Source organism: Gadus macrocephalus, chromosome 1 (genome assembly GCF_031168955.1).
Source record: "Gadus macrocephalus chromosome 1, ASM3116895v1".
Classification (NCBI taxonomy): Eukaryota; Metazoa; Chordata; class Actinopteri; order Gadiformes; family Gadidae; genus Gadus; species Gadus macrocephalus.
In genome coordinates, this window is record NC_082382.1 from 8,704,226 (window position 1) to 8,723,204 (window position 18,979).

General features: G+C 44.7%; 4 protein-coding genes and 2 non-coding genes across 11 annotated transcripts; 4 read left to right on the forward strand and 2 right to left on the reverse strand.

Annotated features, from left to right (window-relative positions):
* The first annotated feature begins 1,462 nt into the window (after window positions 1-1,462).
* Window positions 1,463-4,062, forward strand: fkbpl (FKBP prolyl isomerase like). 3 transcript variants are annotated; one of them, XM_060049189.1, is made up of 4 exons: window positions 1,463-1,623; window positions 2,002-2,169; window positions 2,396-2,670; window positions 3,017-4,062. In XM_060049189.1, exons 2-4 carry the CDS (start codon window positions 2,004-2,006, stop codon window positions 3,680-3,682), a joined length of 1,107 nt encoding a protein of 368 aa, XP_059905172.1. In that variant the 5' UTR covers window positions 1,463-1,623; window positions 2,002-2,003; the 3' UTR covers window positions 3,683-4,062. The 3 variants fall into 3 exon arrangements, with proteins under 3 accessions (XP_059905172.1, XP_059905908.1, XP_059906687.1); XM_060049925.1 differs by having other exon boundaries at window positions 2,411-2,670; XM_060050704.1 differs by having other exon boundaries at window positions 2,414-2,670.
* A 687-nt stretch (window positions 4,063-4,749) lies between these two features.
* Window positions 4,750-4,822, reverse strand: trnaf-gaa (transfer RNA phenylalanine (anticodon GAA)). Its single transcript has one exon. It is a non-coding gene; the product is annotated as a tRNA-Phe (tRNA).
* Window positions 4,823-5,946: 1,124 nt separating this feature from the next.
* Window positions 5,947-8,530, reverse strand: ebp (EBP cholestenol delta-isomerase). Of its 3 annotated transcripts, none has more exons than XM_060054646.1 (5): window positions 8,307-8,530; window positions 7,018-7,333; window positions 6,887-6,923; window positions 6,561-6,691; window positions 5,947-6,395 (listed from the first exon to the last, which is right to left on the reverse strand). In XM_060054646.1, exons 2-5 carry the CDS (start codon window positions 7,325-7,327, stop codon window positions 6,175-6,177), a joined length of 699 nt encoding a protein of 232 aa, XP_059910629.1. In that variant the 5' UTR covers window positions 7,328-7,333; window positions 8,307-8,530; the 3' UTR covers window positions 5,947-6,174. The 3 variants fall into 3 exon arrangements, with proteins under 3 accessions (XP_059910629.1, XP_059909147.1, XP_059909820.1); XM_060053164.1 differs by lacking the exon at window positions 8,307-8,530 and adding an exon at window positions 7,421-7,581; XM_060053837.1 differs by lacking the exon at window positions 8,307-8,530 and adding an exon at window positions 7,421-7,580 and having other exon boundaries at window positions 7,018-7,330.
* Window positions 8,484-8,555, forward strand: trnae-uuc (transfer RNA glutamic acid (anticodon UUC)). Its single transcript has one exon. It is a non-coding gene; the product is annotated as a tRNA-Glu (tRNA).
* Window positions 8,556-8,743: 188 nt separating this feature from the next.
* ccdc115 (coiled-coil domain containing 115) lies at window positions 8,744-11,439 on the forward strand. Of its 2 annotated transcripts, none has more exons than XM_060056305.1 (5): window positions 8,744-8,836; window positions 9,670-9,773; window positions 10,188-10,300; window positions 10,402-10,614; window positions 11,030-11,439. In XM_060056305.1, exons 1-5 carry the CDS (start codon window positions 8,759-8,761, stop codon window positions 11,119-11,121), a joined length of 600 nt encoding a protein of 199 aa, XP_059912288.1. In that variant the 5' UTR covers window positions 8,744-8,758; the 3' UTR covers window positions 11,122-11,439. The 2 variants fall into 2 exon arrangements, with proteins under 2 accessions (XP_059912288.1, XP_059911586.1); XM_060055603.1 differs by having other exon boundaries at window positions 8,773-9,040.
* A 120-nt stretch (window positions 11,440-11,559) lies between these two features.
* Window positions 11,560-17,206, forward strand: si:dkey-109j17.5 (uncharacterized). The gene is made up of 5 exons (XM_060048086.1): window positions 11,560-12,586; window positions 12,958-13,185; window positions 13,297-13,556; window positions 14,806-15,418; window positions 15,734-17,206. The coding sequence occupies exons 1-5, from the start codon at window positions 12,437-12,439 to the stop codon at window positions 16,565-16,567; spliced, it is 2,085 nt and encodes a 694-aa protein (XP_059904069.1). The 5' UTR covers window positions 11,560-12,436; the 3' UTR covers window positions 16,568-17,206.
* The last annotated feature ends 1,773 nt before the right edge of the window (window positions 17,207-18,979 follow it).

Sequence of the window (18,979 nt, forward strand, 5' to 3'; positions counted from 1 at the left end):
TCCTGACCCCTGTACAGTTGACACTCAATCAGCAGTGAATAACAAAAACACAAAAACACACACACACACACACACATAGGATGGAGCGAGAGAGAGGTACCAGCTCAGCCTGAAACCAGCTGCAGATGGGATAGTTCTACGTGGACTGGCTGCAGCCAAGATATATACTGTGTATAGTATACACACACACACATATATATATATATATATATATATATATATATATATATATATATATATATATATATATATATATATATATACTTAAAGGGGATGTCTAGTGGCATAGGGCGCTTGAGTCCTAGTGGTTCTGTTATAGAACCCCAATGTCTGCAGCCTAGCTGTGGGCAGGAGGCCCCCTAGTAATAAATGACATTGACATGTATTCATCTTAATGCTGCTTATTGACTAAATTACATAATCCACAGCCTGAATGATAGAGCAACAGGACCTGAGAGAGTATATTGCAGCTATCACTACTGATATGGACACTCCCAGAAGTGGTCGGCCTATTGGTCAATGGGTTTGAAGTGTTCCTCTGAACCCAGTTCTTGTCCAAGAGTCCTGGGGAAGCATTGTTCTGATTACACCGATTTGGTGGTTTCTCAAGAAGCCAGTGGGAGCGCTGTGTGTCCAAGAGTGAGGTTGAGGCATTTTACAGCTCATTTGAACACAGGAAAAATAAGAAGGAATGACATTTCCGTTAGCTACAATTTTGTAAGAGAGAGAACGCAGAGACAAGAGAGGAGAAGAGGAGACAGATAATTGATAATAATTATGATTATCCTTCCCAATTTTCTTTTATTATATTTGCATGGATGTATGCTGAACGGAAACTTACCTAATGTTCTCTATTATGAGCAAATTTCAGATTCAGATTCAGATTCAGATTCAGCTTTATTGGCCAGGTTTGCGAACAAACGAGGAATTTGACTTCGCTCCCTAATTTCAAAATGAAATTAGATTTGAATGTTCAATAATCTGCATAACCCGGACAAAAATTACAATGATATATCAAGTAATAAATACATCAACATCGAATATTAGAATATTGTCGTAAAATGAAATACATTGTGCATTCGTTTTTTTTGCTACAGGATGAACGTAACCAACGTTATTCCTCCACCTGATGTAAGAGCCAGAGTAAGTCGTAGTCTAGGTTGCATATTTTGAATTTTTTAAATCAAATATAATAATTATTGTGATTGCATATTAGAGTGGACCCATAAGGCTTCCGTAGAGACATGACGTCAGAATATTGACATCATGTGCTGCAAAACAGATTTAGAAACCTAGTAGCAACACAGGTTTTTTACCCGTATTTCGATTTCATGTTTTTCAAGTAAAAGATCAAACTAACTCGAGAGACAAGTCATGTTCGGAGTCAAGCTCATTGCATTCTTTATGCTTACCGAGTGTTGTGAAAGAAAATTGGAAAGACAACGCTACACTTTGTCGCCCCCTGCTGCTCATCTTGTAAAGACTCAAAATTCCTCACTACGTCACTTCCGATGTACGCCGGAACCTGTAAAGATCACATGGCCTTTGTTTATGTTTCCGAACTGCGGTGTGCCTTGTTGCAGTTAAATTCAGGCTTGATTTTGGAAACATTATAATTTTAAGGTGAGCTATAATTGTATAGACAAGTTGCTCTCTTTTATAAATATTGCCTTCGTTTTCTTGCTGTAACTTAACGAGTCTAACTCATGGTATCACAAGAGTAATAGGTGAAAACGCAGTTATTAGGGCAGATATCTCAACAAATGGTTATCGCTGGGATCTAAAACAACCTACCCAGCTTTTCTTGCTTATCATTCGTAATTACTTAGGATGCCTGTTTTTATTTATTAACTTTCATGTTTTCCCACGTTGAGATCTTCTAAGCCTACTGATGAATGTATACTTTCTCATAGACAAGTGTCCTACACCCACACGTCTTATCAGTTAATTACCAAAAACCTGTGTTAACTTCTTCCGCATAAATCTCTCTCTGTGTTACAGTGATGGACCCAAACACCCCAGCTGACATACAGGATGTCTGCAGCGGCAACCAGGGTCGTGACGTCACTTCGTTTGTATCAGTGTGTCCAAGTGGCCTCTGGGGTGTTCAACAAACCTTGATGCGCAAAACAAGACAGGATCAACACACATACAGTGTCAACAATGCCTGTATGTTCTCTCAATTCTCTCTCTGTCACTGAAGAAATTTAGTCCATATTAGTCCTCCACCATAAGGAGGAATAACTACACTGCAATAAGGATTTTTTAAATCGAATGTTGTGATTATGATATTTTGGCTATGAAGTATCTACTTATGCCTGTGTGGTAATGTTGCTATATCTCTATCTAGCCTGTTTTCTCTGTTGATGTTAAATGTCTTGCTGACCTGGTCCAGCCTCTCTTTCTGTAGCAGGGTCCTCTGATGACTTCCCGAAGATGGGTTCGTTGTGTAAGGTTCGAGTGAGCCTTAAAGAAGACCCTGAGGGGCTTTCCTCTGAGTCGGACGTTCCTGCTGAGCCGTCCCAGGAGGAACCCATCCCCTACCCGCGCTCCAACAGCTCAGCGCTGCAGGTCCCGCTCGGTGATTGGACCACACTGAGACTAGGGGAAGGGCAATGCGATGTCACTGAGGCATGCATCGAGAGGATGAGAGCTCAGGAGACATGTGAGGTAGGCGACCGCTAACCGTCAACCAGGCAACACACACTCCTAACTCAACTACCAACTAACTAACCCTAACACACACACAAAATAAACTTGAAACTCAACTCACAACTAACCCCCTCACGCAAGCACACCATACTGTTTAAACTCATCTTGCATCTTTATGTTTTTTCTTTTTCACATGGCAACGTTTACATTTCAAGCAGCCCTTAGGTTGTTAATAATTGTAGGGTTAGGGTATATATATATATGGTCTGTATAACCCTATACAGAACATAAGCTGTGTTATACGGTTTTATTTCATTTTGTGCAATCATATCAATCAACAAGATAAAACACGTGTATCCCTCAGATACTACTGTCGCCGGTGGGAGATGTCCCGGGAGCCTCCTCAATCCAACCCCCCGCAGAGGATCAAGAGACGTCCACCGTCTCTGTTGAACTGCACTCTTTCACGCCGGGGAAGGACGCCTGGGAGATGGCCACCGGCGAGAAGCTGGACTGGGTGCGGTTCCACAAGGAGAGAGGCGGAGCCAGATTCAGGAGCGGCGAGGACCTTTGGGGAGCAGCGGACAGCTACAGCCGCGCCCTGAAGCTGCTCATCACCCTTTACGCTCTCGGGAGAAAGAAGGTGGACGCGGAGGACTGCGAGTGTCCACAGACGCCGCCCGATGTTGACCCTCCACTCTGGCTATCGGCCAGTGAATATATGACCCTCAAGGCAGAGCTCCACTCCAACCTGTCCTTGTGCCAGCTCAAGCTGGGCCAACCGGAGAAGGCCAGGGCCAACGCCGCCAAGGCCACCAAGCTGGAGCCCGGCGGTCCTAAGGCCTGGTACCGACTGGGCCAGGCCTGCCAACAGGTGAATGAGTTGGGGGAAGCCAGACAGGCCTTCAGGAGACTGCTGGAGCTACAGCCAGAGTCTCCCGCGGCCCTCAAAGCTCTGAAAGAGTTGGCGAGCAGGGAGAAGGAGACTAACACACAGTTGGCACAGAGACTGAGCAAGATGTTTAGCTGAAAATTGGGAAAGAGACATTTGATAAGCCTACATAGAATCTAAAGTTGTTGTTTTTTTTCTTCGTGTTACCGAAAAAAGCTGCATACTGCTTTTGTCGGGTTCCCTCAAAGTCTTAACATGGATCTTCTGTAGTCAATGTACAGAATGTGACTTAAAGAAAGAGAATTGTACGCACACTAGAATGTAGATCACTACCCATTAATTTATCTGTATTTAGTAAAATAAAATTGTAATGTTAATGTTTTCTACTATGCTACATGTGGTCGGACTCAATTGTAACTGATTGCAATGGAAAATAAAATGTTATATTTGTTGCTTACCCTTTTGTGCTAAGACCTGCATATTGTTTATTAAACTGTCTTATAAGGCATCTCATCTCATGTGCTTACTGTGGTAGTTGTGTGCAGTTTCTTATTTATTTGTAAGGCCTTTGTTAATAACCATAATGTTGGATGTATATTCTATCATGAAGTGGTAGTACTTCCTTATTACTTAGTTAATTATAGGTCTCTGAAGAGCCAATTTATCTGCGCTGATAAATATTCTGGCTTTTTTCCATGCAGGTCACGGTGTATCTCAATTGCGTACCTCCATAATGGTAAATATGCCGCGCTTTTCTAACCAGTGGCCTCCCTTATTATATTGCCTAACATTCACCCATTCACACCATGGACATATTACACATGGCCACATGCCTCCCAATAATGAGGCATGCGCCCTCTGGTGGTGAACGACCGTCGTTTTATCATACGAAGAAGAGCCATCCGGCAGGATATTTTTATTTATTTGTATGGGCCCGTACTGTGTCACTTTTCTAATTACGAGTCGATTTGCGTTTTTGACGGTAGTGTGTTTTTCCTTTGTTTATTCAGTTGTAAGATGACGAACATGTTCAGGGGACATTTCTCTTGTGACTACATGCATAGCGGTCACATATTGATTAATAAACTATATATGCGTGTTATGTAGATCAACTAGTCTTCTTATTACAATATGGTTTAATTTAATGTAACGAAAGTAAGCATCTATTCGTGTATAATTTAAGAGGTGATGTAGCAAAATGCATCTGCCGAAACCCGGGATCGAACCAGGGACATTTAGATCTTCAGTCTAACGCTCTCCCAACTGAGCTATTTCGGCTGCGTGATACAACGTTGTCTACTAGAAGAACAAATACATCTAGCTAAGTCAGATTGTTATGCATGCAATCTGAACATCTACTCTTGCAAAATACCTGCAGGCTGCTCACACAAGCAGTAACAAGACAAAGGCTTGGATATAGGCTAAAGAGCACACTTATTTTACTACACACGTACTTCAGCTATTGGTCCAGGGCTGGACTGGTCTCGGACAGAAGAGTCTATAGTTTAGTATAGTAGTAGCCTACACATTTGTCTGACCGGCCCATAAAACAGGTATATCGGCCAAAAACAACTTTGTTACACAATTGACATTTGTGTGAATAGGATGGTAACTGAAAGGTTAAATAATTGCAGGCTGTTGTTTTTTCTCATTGTATGAAGCCAGAATATGATGTTTGGATCTGCACTTTTTATCATCATGTATCAAGGTCCTTGTTCAGACAAACATCAACACCGTGCGTGCGTATGCGTCAACTCTTCATCACTGAATGTACTGAATGCTGGCCCTGAAGATATAAGGGGATCTTCCCTTGGATAGCATGTATGTTACACATTGTATCTGTGATCCACTTTGAATCTGAAATGAGTGACACAGCCTTGTGTGTCAATTGATTCCAGAGCTCGCTGCTTTGCTTGCAGACGATCCAGAACCAGGGAGAAGAGTGCATAACCATAAGAAGTGCTATAAAGTAAGTGAGATTAATACATTGTCGTACATCTTTGCATATACTGCACAAAAAACCAAGCCAAGAGCCCTTTTTTGTCGCAGTCCAGCCCTCAGTATGCATAATAATCATGCATATCTACAGATTTGTCACATGGTTCACTCATTGTTTTGTTCATAGATCATAGTTCCAGGTAAACTCACATTTATTGTTCATATTTGCAACGGGTCAAAAGATAAACATCCGTATATTATATAATGTGAAATACGATTGAATAGATATATAATATATCTTGATCAGAATCGAGAAATTGAATAAACGTGTCATAAAAGGTTGATTGTTTGACATGCATGAAACATATTAGGTGCAGTGTGATTCCAGCATATTATTGCTTGGGATAATCATTACACCCTGAAGCAAGAAGGCCTATGCTCTCAAAAGATGACACTCTGCAAAATACAAATTACAATGTTTAATTGAAACACATGTATATTGACATTTTAAAACAGACCCCATAGAACAAATTGCACTAAAAAACATAGAAACAATTACGTGTGCATTGTATCGTCCATTCACACATACAATTCCATCTTGTCAATCGCTTCGTTTAAATATTCCCTGCGTCAATGTCCACTAATCCGCACACACCCCACACTCAATAGAAGTCCCTAGCAGATCAGAGAGTTTAGGTCCTCTTAGACTTGTGGCTCCGAGCGTTGTCTTTGAGAGCCTGGGCCCCTGAAAGCTGTCCCCAAGCGTCCACAATGAGTACCAGGGGGATGATGACCCACAGCGCGTTCAAGAACACAAAGTAGAACCAGAAGTAGATGGGGTGTCCCATCTCACTGTGAGCATATCCATCCCGGTGCTCAGTGTAGAAGTACAGCACAGCTCCATACAGCTGGCCTGCAATGATCAATAATACGTTGAACATTACTTTACATTTATTTTCATTTGTGATGTCCTCATCTGCCTCATCGCTTAGCGGCAGGTTCTGAGATACTTTGTGATTATATATGATTAGTAGCCCTGTATTGCAGTTTCACAAAGATCCATATTTGATACTCTTACCTAATGAAATGATCAGTTGCAGGACAAATCTGTAGGGCTTGTTGGTCAGGAAAGCGTACACTGCCCAGAAGCTGAAGGGTCCCCACAGCCAGGCTGTTATGGTCTCCATACACACGGTGAAGTTATCAGCTCTACACAGGAAATAAAGATAATTAATAACGACATTGTGTACTGTATTGTGGCTTTTTTTAGGCTTCATTATGAATTGTGTGTGTGTGTGTGTGTGTGTGTGTGTGTGTGTGTGTGTGTGTGTGTGTGTGTGTGTGTGTGTGTGTGTGTGTGTGTGTGTGTGTGTGTGTGTGTGTGTGTGTGTGATAATAGCTTACATAGCATATCGGCTGTCACCCTTGGAGTATTCTTTCCCTGTGGATAAAATCAAGAGTGAAACACAGCCACACCACCACCTTCAAAACTTTTAGCACCAGAGCAATTATCTATGCTTGACTTGTCTACTCACAGAGCTGTGATAGGAAGCTCTGGTCGGCCGGGATCACTTCGTAATACAGGGAGAACCATCCCTCTATGACCCCGTGTATGAAGCCGCACACCGCGAACCAACACACAGCCAGGCGCCTCCAAACTCCCAGTCTGCCGGAGGCGTTCTCACGACCAGTGATCCCCCAGGTGGCCAGGAGGAAGACGCCGGAGACGGAGAATAGGAAGGTCAGGATCTCCGACATGGACCGGTCGTTTGGCACATAGTTGGGGATGGACAAGTCCCGTGGCCAAAAGGGGTGGGCGACGTGGTGCTTTGAAGTGGACTCCATCACCTGCTAAAAGAAAGGATGTCATGTATTAGCACGTTGCAAAAATACATACATTGGGTTGAATATTGTTATCAATGCGTGTTTAAATATTACCAATAATGTGTTGAAGAATGGCGAATCAGCGATAGGATACAAGATTGCTCCGTACAATCCTCTGATATCCAGTGCTATTTTACTTACCCACCCAATAGTATACACATATACCTACTACATTTGAAGCATGCACACAATTACAATAAACGAATGTGGGCGGTGAAAGTGCGCTACATCCGAGTGAAAACATCCAATCAGAAAACGATGAATGGTGGACCTAGCGGCACATGTGATCCAGATGCTTTCTGATTGGTTCCTCATGTCGGATCATTCGCGAGGGTAAGCATTAAGTCACCAATCATTAACATAAACAATCTCCAGCCACTTCCTTTTCGGTTGGTGAAGGTAGTCTGAATGGAGCAACATTATGTAATTTAAAAAACATTGACTTAAAATAATAATAAGTATAGCGCGTAGCCTCTGTATGAAAATATATATCAGTTAACTTTAGTGAAGAAAGAGAAGAACTATTGTGAAGAAAGAGTCCCGACTCCCAGGCCAGGGACACCTTCCCCTGCCCTTACCCGAGCCAGGGACGCCTGCCCTGACCCAAGCAAGGGACAACTTCCCCTGCCCCCACCCGAGCCAGGGACACCTTTACCTGCCCTGACCCGAGGTTGTAGAGCACTAACCAGTGACTATACCATAACACACGTTGCACGGAAAAAAAATAATCCATCCATTATGGATACTAAATAAAATACAATATCTGAACCATAAAAGTATTTTACCAGTATTGAGTCCGTTTGAGGCGCAATATTAAAAAAAAGTATGTTAAAAAATAACATCTATAGTATTATATGTGTTGCTGTTAAGTGTTGGACACAGTCTGCTTGCACCTCATTTAACATTGTGATCAAATAGTCTGACATGGTATGCGTGTTACCTTGAGGGTCGTTTTCTGTTAACTCCTTGTGACTGTCACACAGAATGATTGTAAGACATGCATGGTCCGTAGGGCGAGCTGTAGATTAGTAGATAGATAATAGATCGTCATACCTGTCATATTATTGCCTATTGCCTATTTTGTAGTATATAGTTGTTGCCATGTATAGGGTACAGCTCCCATATGGTCTAGCGGTTAGGATTCCTGGTTTTCACCCAGGCGGCCCGGGTTCGACTCCCGGTATGGGAACTAAAACTTTTCTTTCAGAGTCAGTGTGTCATACTCTTTGACCAAAAAGCGGTTATATAATCAGCGGAAGCTGATTGAATATCGTCAAACGTAAGGTTAATTATTGTCTTAAAATAAACCGATTTGCAGCGTCCACAAATTTCGCGCTATATTCTACAGATGGGCGGCGCTGTGTTTACAAACGTAGTTTTTGTCTCTCGTTGATGACGTATTTTTGGTCAGCTGACATACAGCAAGGTCAGCTGACCAAAAAAGGAACTAGCAAATCATTACAATCCTCGGTGGGTACATTTCCTAACGTGAGGTTTTTGTTATATTTCTGAAGTTTCATCAAATCAAATACACACACCGTAAATACAATTATCATGGGGCTCTCAAAGACAGAGGAGACATCTCTCCTGCTCGACGAACAGCTTCTACAATACATGGACCAGCTGGAGTCACTGCAGGAGAAACGTTCAGCTCTCAACACTCTCATAGAGCAGGTTGGATCTATCATTAAACATTATAAATTAAACATGAAAATGATTCCCCCAGATGCAACAGACTTCAGGACTCACTAAAACTAGAGCGATTCTTCTAAATTGAGACGTTCAAGGGGATTACTGAAGTCGCATTGAATAATGATTGCTCGTGTTTATCATAGATTTCTTAATAGTCCCATTGAATTGTATTATTTCTATGTTTTGAAATGTTTTGGTTGTTTGACCTACGGTTTAACTCTATTGTATATTTGAATTTCTGTTTTTATTTGTATGTTGCATTCAGGGCGTAATGGAAAATAGAGCCTGCTCTCAATGGACTTCCCTGAATTAAATAAAGGTTAAATAAAAGATAAAGCCCAGGCCGGTTTGTCTGTTAACACTGTGGGTGTGAAAACCGGCTGAATTGCTAGTTTAATCGTTCCCTGTTGCGCTACAAATAGCCCATGATAATCCCCTATCGGATTCAAATCGTTGAAAGACAGGTCCTTTTTTTTTTTGCATACCTTTTACGTACTGATTGTCATACCTTTTGTCATACCGACTATTACCATTCCATTCACACACGATTTCATTGACATGCAAATATATGTCCAGGTTATTATTCAACAGTAGTTTCCCATTATCCACAGGGATGGTTTTCATTGTCCAAGGCACGGTACTCCATGGGCAACAAGCAAGTGTCCTCTCTTCAGTATGCCAGTGAGATGGAGCCACAGATTTTCGTGCATGCCAGGTGAGTCTTCACGTCATGAAACAATTTTATTGCTATAATACTTTAATAATATGTTTACTTAAATGCACCTATGGAAGTTTTTTTAATATTAATAATATTTAATATGCAAAGTAGCCATGAAATCCTGAATTAGTTTGAATAATTCTTGTTTCAATTCTGAACAAAATTAAATTCATATTGCAATTCAATGTAACATCGAAGCAGCGCCCCGATATGCACATTAAATTGCTGAATATAATTTGAATTAAGAGGCTAAAAAGCTTCCATAATGCACCTTACTCAATAAGACTCTGTCCTTGTATGTGCAAATATACTTTGCAATAAAAATTATCCTGATGCTGATTTCCAAGTATGTTTTTTTTTCTTAAATCGTATTAATTATCATAGGTTAACTTTGTCATTTTGTTGATACAGGGCAGTGGAGAATGATGCACTTGAGTTCTGCACGGAAAGAATAACAATCCAAAGTCCTACTGAGCGCGTCCAGAACACCACGTCTGTGGAGGACATCGGGCCGAAAGAGGAGGGTGAGTCCGCCATGCACGTCACGACGTCCTTCCCATGGGCACCACCACGACCACCCCCTTGTGGAGGAATGGTTCAAACTGAGATGCGTTGTATTCCACAGGTGTGAGGAGAAGGATCAAGGCAAGTAAGGACATGGCTGAACCAGAGGAGCTTGTGGGAGCTTCCGCTGAGAATCCTTCGCCCACATCCACAAAGCCTCCCAGCGGGTCTCACAGAAACAACAGTGATCAGAATCCTCAAGCGGACCCGTTGAAATGGTTCGGGATTCTGGTGCCACAGACCCTGAAACAAGCACAGTCATCGTTCAGGCAAGGTAGGGTGTTGCAGCTCAGCAAAAGGCTTGTTCCGCTTACTCTTTTGTTTCCTGTTCAACGTCAAAGTGTTTTGTTGTCAAATGTGCAGATGATCGCACTGTACAATTACATTCATAAGTGAAAACAAATGAACAAAAAGGAGCAAGATAACTATAACCAAGAGTACCAGGCTTGGGGTTTGTGCACATCTAAGGTGATGGTTAATTCACAATGTTTTGTTACATTTACATTTCTCTCCAGAAATCGTTGTGTGATTCTAAGCCCTACATGTTCTTCATGATATACATTTTGTGTGGACTTTTTGAATTGGGGATAAAAATCCATGGAAGGAAATAAACTATCTGACAATCTGATCATGTACGTATTTAAACTCGTATTGGTCTCAACATAGCTGTTTTTTCTTTTGTGTTCTAGTTATAGAGCTGTCCGCGGAGATCGCTACTCTACAGGCTGCAGTTCTCAAGACCAGAGAGGAGTTTAAGCTTGCCCTGAAACTGAGCTGTTGAAACCATTGAGCGTAAAGTCTGAGCAGTAATCTTTATACATATTGACAGATGATTAGGAAAGTCGACTGGAGTCACACAGGTGGAACCAAATGTTCTGGTGAATTTTATTAGGTTGTATACAGACCTTTGATGTCACTGGGACAAATGTTGGTTAGTGTTATTTAAAGATTAAGTCATATCATGTCTGTGTTTTCAAATTGGATTGGTAGCTTTTTGTATAAAGGGATATTATGCTTATATGTTTGTTTTTTGACTGAAGTGAAACAATGTTTAATTAAAATCTTTGAAATAAAATGTTCTGTACAGATGGGCACTTTATATTGTGTTGACTTAATGATAACGTTAACTCGGTCAAAGAAGAAATAGGCCTATGGTTGGCCTTGGCCAAGATGATTGGCCTGTCGAAATCGCCTAGCTACAAATAAAATAGACGGACATTTTTTACCAATCCCTTATTATATAATGGGTATTATATATAATGTATTATTTATTATAAAATGTACTGTATTACATTTAGTGTTAAAGGTTATGTTAATTACTAACATATGATATATGATGATGTATTAGTTATGAATGTATGTATTTGTAGTTAAAGTAACAATGTATTTTACAATAAGTAATAACTTAATATGATATCCCATTCATGATTCTATTGGTGAGCAACATATTCAACCTATATTTTTAATCAACGCCGACACCAGGTGCAGAATATTGTCATGATCTCCATATTTATTAACATATTTATCATTTAATAAGTGCCATAATAAAAAGATGGAGCGCCAGAGCAGCTCTGCCCTAAGCAGCTGTTCGGCTGCGATGGACCAGAGCCGAACATGGCCGGGAACTGTCGAAACGATAGGAAGCCAAACTCCCGTTTATTGTGTGTGTGTGTGTGTGTGTGTGTGTAGCCTACTTCCTGGTCCAATTATTACAGATAGTCTGTTCCGTCCGCCTCCATGAAGCCCATCACCGCTCAGCCTCCGTCTCGGATGCGTCCGATTGTGCGAGAGACGCGATGATCCGAGACGTGGAATGCAGCCAACGTTGTTTTTCATCAATGTTTTGTCATTGTCTGCAGGAGCTAGGGCCATTCCGTCCGATAGTAGGCACGAATGCGACGCAACTCCTGCTTGGAATTACATTTTCTTTTGTGCACCCAACGGGCTGTTAATTTTTTTTTGATGTGCGATTAATGGGAGAGGAAAACTGGTCGCCTTTCGCTCTGGGTTAGAGACTCGTATTTGCAGAGTCTGGATTCTCCATGCGATCAAGTTATCTTTTTTTTTTTACCCGTGACCACTAAGATAACGCTCCAATGGCGTCAGTGTCAAAGGTATCAATTTTGGATTACTTTAATATAGTCTTCGAAGGCGAAAATGGCAAGATCGAGTCCAACTGCAAGGCTTGTGGCACGAGAATTCAGGCGAAGCGAAGTGTCACGTCCAACTTCGTAACGCATCTCAAGGTAATGATACTAAATCCCTCCATCCCATAACTTGAAAGACAACCCCAATGTTATATTAGACATATGCACGGCCATGTCCTGTCGTTAAGCATCGATGCGTAAGTAAACACGCAATGCATTGTAATGATACCCCCATTTCTCCACACTTCATGGGATATATAAAGAAGTTGCAGAACTATGAAGTGACATCTATCTATATCTTATTATTTGAGACGTTTTTTTTCACATTCCATCTTTACATTGTTCCCAACACAATGTCTCTCTCTCTCTCTCGCTCTCTCTCTCTCTCTCTCTCTCTCTCTCTCTCTCTCTCTCTCTCTCTCTCTCTCTCTCTCTCTCTCTCTCTCTCTCTCTCTCTCTCTCTCTCTCAGCGTAAGCACCAGGCTATGTATGATGAGTTTGTCAAAAGGAAAGACATGAAGAGGGAGGCTTACTCCTCTGGGTCGCTGCACAGCTTCAATGCCAACGGTGGGACCCCTCGCTACAGCCACCCGGCCAGCACTGGAGGAGGCGGAGCGCCGATAGTCGGAGGAGTAGGGACCTTAGAGGGAGGGGGAGGTGGAGGGGTGTCCAAGTTCGACAGACATGATCCACGCCAGGTGTGTGTTTACCACCACAGGAACCACTATGTTTCATGTAGCACACATACAGCACTGTAAGGAACCGGACCCCCCTTTTATCTTGTTTATTTCCCCCCCCCCCCCCATGAGGTGCTCATCTCGGAGGCCATCGCTAAGATGATGGTGCGTGACCTGCAGCCGGCGTACACGGTGGAGAACCCGGGTTTCAGGGAGCTCCTGCAGCTGCTGGAGCCGCGCTACACCCCTGAGCCCCAGCAGTACTTCCAGAACCAGCTGCTGCCCGCCTACGCCTACCAGGCCCAGCTGGCCACGCGGCAAGCCCTGGCCTCGGCGCTGGCCCTGAGCCTGAGCCTGGACCTCTGGAGCAGCCTCTCTGGTGGGAAGTCAGGGTGAGGGGCTGTGCACGTCTCCAGCCCATCGGGCACACCAGACGTCTAGAGACACTTCAGTAATACCGGGAGGAGATGCTCTACACTGGATGCTTTGTAGTATAGCCATCAAACACAGATTTGACCTGCTGCTCATTCTTAACATGTTAACAGATGGCAGACTCAGTTTAAACATTATGCCCTCCACAAAAGCCTTTAGATTTTTACTACTAGCATTGGAAAACATTCAATGAAAATGCATACATTTTCAAAGACTGAAGTCTTTGAAAGAAAATAGGAAAATAGGAAACTGTAACAAATTTGAATTTCATTTTTAAAGACCAACTCCGCAATATTCAAATGTTATTTCAATTTTTTGAATTAAAATGCACCATAAATAGTATAACTTAATTTAGCTTTTTGAGACACACATTTAAGCCATTTGACAATGTTCAAAAGCTGTATTTCTCAGTAGGGATCCTTCCGTAATTATAATTGATAACAAATTGAAATGAAAGCTCAATTGATTGCATGCCATATTGCAATGTTTTTGTGGTGTCTTTATTCAAATGGAAAAAAGCATTTTCTTCAATTGGCAATTCATTGTGCAACTATAATCGGAGCCCGTCAGTGTCAGAACAAGCACCGGGAGAGGACCGACATGATGGGCGTAAGTGCCCCCAAAGCATAACATCGCAGCCCTTTTTTTTTTCGTGGATTGCGGCTGCAGTGTTCTTGCTTAATACTGGTCCAATCAAAAAAGGATTCCCTTAAACCCCAAATAATCTGGATACAGAGAAGAATGAAGAACACCAAAGTCTTCCTTTAAACAAACCCGGGGGCTTCGGTGCCGGCCGTCTGGCTTTAGCGTAAACCTTTTACCATACACCCATTGGAATTAACATTTGAATATTATTACCATTAAGCAGTATGAGAGAGTAAGAGTCATTTTCAAATGGTCAGAGGATGTGCATTAAGGTACATGACATACATGACCTTAATTCAAGAACAACATCAGATCAAATCAACAATGAATTGATGGGGCTCATGGCGGAAGTTGACCAAAGTGACATAATGACATGAGCTATCATGTTATCATATGATGTATATATTAAGGCCCAATCCCATCTCTACCCCTTACCCCTTACCCCTTCCCCCTCTAAGGGTAAGGGGGAAGGGGGAAGGGGTAGAGATGGGATTGGGCCTAAATCTCCTGACCCTACGCCTCCGTTTGGCCCCCACTGATGAGTCGATGGTTATCTCCTTGTAGGTACCTGGGGGTCACCTGCCACTTCCTCACCTGTGAATGGCAGATGCGATCAGCCCTTCTGGCGTGCCTTCCCCTCGGCAGGACGGGGTCTGGGGGCGGTCACGTGCTGGCTGAATTCGAGGAGGTGTGTCACGCGCACGGGGTGTCCGGTAAGGCGTTCCGCGTGGTGGCCGAACCCTTTCCCGCCCTAACGCCCCCAGCCAGGACCTCCTGCCTTCCCGGGTTTAACATCGCCGGCGGCGGCGCCAGCGGCGGCGGCGGGCTGGAGCAGGAGGCGGACGACGCGGCGCCCGGCGGTGGCGACGACGACCCGGAGGAGGTGGGCGGCAGGAACGGGCACGGCGAGGGGCGGGAGGACGGGGAGGGGGAGCAGGGCCTGGGGGCGTCCCGGGTGGACTGCTTCTCCGACTCGCTGGACCGCTGCGTGGGGGAGGGGCTGCACTCCTGCCCCCTGCTGCGCTCCACCCTGGCCAAGGCCGCCTGCTTCTACAACTACATCACCTCCGCCGTGCCGCCGGAGAAACTCAGGCAGGTGCTGGATGGGCCAGGGGGCGTGTCCGGGAAACCGGGCGGCTTCCTGCCCGATATCAAGGACTGGGCGTCTCAGCTTAAGGTGTGTGGTTCTGTTTCGTTGATGTTGGTAATGGACTGTGGATTAGGGTTACAGTGTCAGAGTCTCACCCTTTACTCCGGTGTTTGTCAATGTTCAATTCTTACAATCCAAGGAATAAGGAATCATGAGAAATCAAATAGAAATTTTCTGGCTTAGTCCAATGTCATCCAACGTCCAACCTCTGTCAAAAACATGGTTGGGATGAAAGAGTAGCTGCCACAACCAAACACTGTGATTCTCACACACACCGTCCTCAACTCACGGTCCTCAACTTCATACTCCGTTGACACATGACTGTGTTCAAACCGCCTACAGGTCCTCCGTCAGCTGCTGGACTCGGTGGAGTTCCTGGAGGAGCTGAGCGGGCGCGGGGAGCTGGCGCTGTGCGACGAGGAGAGGGCCCAGCTGAGGGAGCTCATCGACACGTTGGAGCCCTTCACCGAGGCCTGGGACATGATCCACTGGGACAGGCCGACGGACCGACACGTCTCCATCAGCCTGGCCCTGCCCTGCGTCCTGGGCCTGCGCAAGCACCTCTCCGAGACCTCCACCCCCCACTGCCCCTCTCTCCTGGCGGGCTTGGCGCAGGCCGTGGAGCGGCGCCTCGCCCCCATCCTGGAGGATCCCCTCTACATCAGCGTCACCACGCTGGACCCCCAGTTCAAGCTCACCTGGAGCAGCAACCCGGACTGGCACAGGCAGGTCCTCCTGGAGGAGCTGGGCAAGCACGCCCCGCCCTCCCTGTCCGTCCACCCCACCGCCACCACGGAGATCCACTCCCAGGCGCCCGGGTCCTCCCCGGCGTCGTCGCCCGTCTCCTCGCTGTCGCGGCCGTGCAAGCTGTTCTCCTTCATCAAGCAGAGACCCGCCACGCAGGCCAAGAGCCTGGAGCAGGAGCTGGCGGGCTACCTGCGCGAGGAGCCCACCGACGAGGACCCCTTGCACTACTGGAGACGGAAGGCCATCGACTTTCCCCTGTTGGCTCAAGTGGCCAAGAGGACCTTCACCGTACCGGCCAGTAGCACTGTAGTGTCCAGCATCTTCACCACTGCCAGGCAAAATCTGCAGCTGGAGAGGGGTTGTGTGCTACCGAAACACTTGGAGACGCTCATCTACCTCAAAGCAAATTACAGATTGTTATGGACTTAGACTTGCACTGTGTGACACTATTTTCTCGTGTTGCGAACCTGAACCTACTCTGAGGATACTAACTGGTGTTCCACTGCACTTGGGACATCCAACATATACTATGACAATACTACATTACTCAGTTATCTATATATCAGTGGATTGAAGCAAACAGTGAGCATGGACGCATCTGTTTCCATTGTTGAGTGAGGTCATCCATAGGCTTTGTTAAACAGGTATGCTGTTGTCTGGTCTTTTGACTATGTAGCCTGCATATCGACAATACCCCACTACATGCTGCGGATGAAGGAGACAAGACATTAATCAATAGTAAAGCATTTACTTTGACATCAGCGACTGAACACAGTCTCCAGATACAAACACAAGCCTGCTAATACCCCTCTGTCACCCTCTCCTTCACAAACAAAGCTTGAGCCTGTATGCCATACAGAGAATGCAGATAATAACGAAACGGTCGTTTCGATGCATACAATGCAGTTCATCTACATCAGAGCCTCGGAGCCCTCCAGGGAGACTGGTGGCTTTGAGGGATGGAAGATGTCCAACAATAGCCACCATGACATCAGGCCCACCCTCTCTCTGTGTATCTGCTTTACCTTCCAAGGACATCGTAATAAATCCCTTTTAAATGCTATGAAACTCTCTGTGCTTCGTGTTCCTGTAGAGGGGGAGAAGCTGAAGGAAACCAAGTGTTCTGTCTGGTTCTAGGCTCTATATACAATTGAAATGTATGCAATTATTTCCTCGCCTGCCGGTGCTTGATCATCCCACATTGTTTTAAAGCGTGGGAGTCAATGACTGTTCTGTACAGAGGACGGTTTCCTCCTCTGTTCTTAAAATTAACTCACTTTTAAAGAACAAATGATGTGCCATCAAAACACCAGGAAGGAGGGCTGGACCCTCCGTCCTCTTACCTAACGCAAGGTGTGTGTGTGTGTGTGTGTGTGTGTGTGTGTGTGTGTGTGTGTGTGTGTGTGTGTGTGTGTGTGTGTGTGTGTGTGTGTGTGTGTGTGTGTGTGTGTGTGTGTGTGTGTGTGTGTGTGTGTGTGTGTGTGTGTGTGTGCGTGTGTCAGAGGCTTATATCTCCTTTTGTTACAGTAAAATTAGGCAATCGCTGTGCTGGGCAGGAATCTGGGAGAGAAATCGTTATCCTTTCGGACATTGTGTTTTTCTTATTTTTTTCCTGAAGCTTTTGCGACTGGTCCCAGGCCAGTAGCTGGGGGACTGTAGGTCAGTCCGCTCCACTTGAGTTGGATTCGGCAATCATCAGCCGTGGTGCCATCTGACGTTGTCCTTTACCGCAGACAGCATGGTGCTTCCCCTCAGAACCTGGACACCTGAGTGGGTCATTGAGAGGAAATCAGCATTGCACACAAAATGGAATTGAAAGTGGATTCCTTCCCTAACCCTACGGAGGATGCTGTCGAGAGTGATACATCCTCCCGTCCCGCCCCGACATGCATCCATCCTCAGTCCCATTGGCTGATGCTAAGTGCTATGGGCAAAGCATCTGTTGTGATGATTCCATCGATGTTACCAATGGTAACAGTACTACCCCCTCCCCCAGCCTGCCCCACTCCCAGCTTCGTCTGGTTAGTTTCCAGATCAACTATCGTGGCAAGCGTGACATTCTCATTTCCCCTCTCCAGAGATGGAGCTGCTAATTCTGCTCGATATTCAATGCGATTATCTCCATGGATCATAATTAACGCCGACAGGCCTAATCTCACCGATGATCACCACAGAATGCCCCTAGAGTCAGAGGAGCTCGCCCAAGATATCTCTGGGATTGTGTCACAGTCTTTTATCTTGTGTGTCCTCTAAACAATGTCTCTCAACCGTAGCTGTGTTGTGTGTGTGTGTGTGTGTGTGTGTGTGTGTGTGTGTGTGTGTGTGTGTGTGTGTGTGTGTGTGTGTGTGTGTGTCTTTCTCTTTCTCTTTCTTCCTCTCTCTCTCTCTCTCTTCCTCTCTCCCTCTCTCCCTCTTTCCCTGCCGTGACAGCTCATCCATTTCAGTTAGCCCAGCAGCCTGGGCCCTGGTCCTATTGGTAATTGCCTCTAAAATGAATTACTTGGCAGAGAATGAGACTAAGGGAGGGAGGGAGGGGAGGACATTGTAATTGAACTGCCCCCTCCCTCCCACTCTCCCCCGGTGCCTCAAGTTATTACATCTGCAGTGCAGAAAAGCCACTTTGTACACAGACTCAGACACACACACAAACGGACACAAACACACACACACACACACACACAAACAATCCCTTCCCCCACCGACTGGCCTGAGCATAAAACCATATTGATGTGGGGTGATTTGTTAAGAGATGGATCGTTCTCGGACCCACGTGCAGTAGAAGACGACACGGTACCTTGCACAAAGAGAAATACGGACTGCAATTAAACAGAAAAATAAACC

Excerpts from the sequence above, each read along its gene's own strand:
- ebp (XM_060054646.1), bottom strand. The coding sequence starts at position 7,327 with ATGGAGTCCACTTCAAAGCACCACGTCGCCCACCCCTTTTGGCCACGG. Across the intron at positions 6,924-7,017 it reads GAGCTTCCTATCACAGCTCT|GGAAAGAATACTCCAAGGGT; the intron begins GTGAGTAGACAA and ends TTTTATCCACAG. Across the intron at positions 6,396-6,560 it reads GCAACTGATCATTTCATTAG|GCCAGCTGTATGGAGCTGTG; the intron begins GTAAGAGTATCA and ends TGATCATTGCAG.
- ccdc115 (XM_060055603.1), top strand. The coding sequence starts at position 8,921 with ATGGGGCTCTCAAAGACAGAGGAGACATCTCTCCTGCTCGACGAACAG. Across the intron at positions 9,041-9,669 it reads TCAACACTCTCATAGAGCAG|GGATGGTTTTCATTGTCCAA; the intron begins GTTGGATCTATC and ends CATTATCCACAG. Across the intron at positions 9,774-10,187 it reads CAGATTTTCGTGCATGCCAG|GGCAGTGGAGAATGATGCAC; the intron begins GTGAGTCTTCAC and ends TTGTTGATACAG.
- fkbpl (XM_060049189.1), top strand. The coding sequence starts at position 2,004 with ATGGACCCAAACACCCCAGCTGACATACAGGATGTCTGCAGCGGCAAC. Across the intron at positions 2,170-2,395 it reads ATACAGTGTCAACAATGCCT|CCTCTCTTTCTGTAGCAGGG; the intron begins GTATGTTCTCTC and ends GACCTGGTCCAG. Across the intron at positions 2,671-3,016 it reads GAGCTCAGGAGACATGTGAG|ATACTACTGTCGCCGGTGGG; the intron begins GTAGGCGACCGC and ends TGTATCCCTCAG.
- si:dkey-109j17.5 (XM_060048086.1), top strand. The coding sequence starts at position 12,437 with ATGGCGTCAGTGTCAAAGGTATCAATTTTGGATTACTTTAATATAGTC. Across the intron at positions 13,557-14,805 it reads CTCTCTGGTGGGAAGTCAGG|GTACCTGGGGGTCACCTGCC; the intron begins GTGAGGGGCTGT and ends ATCTCCTTGTAG. Across the intron at positions 15,419-15,733 it reads ACTGGGCGTCTCAGCTTAAG|GTCCTCCGTCAGCTGCTGGA; the intron begins GTGTGTGGTTCT and ends AACCGCCTACAG.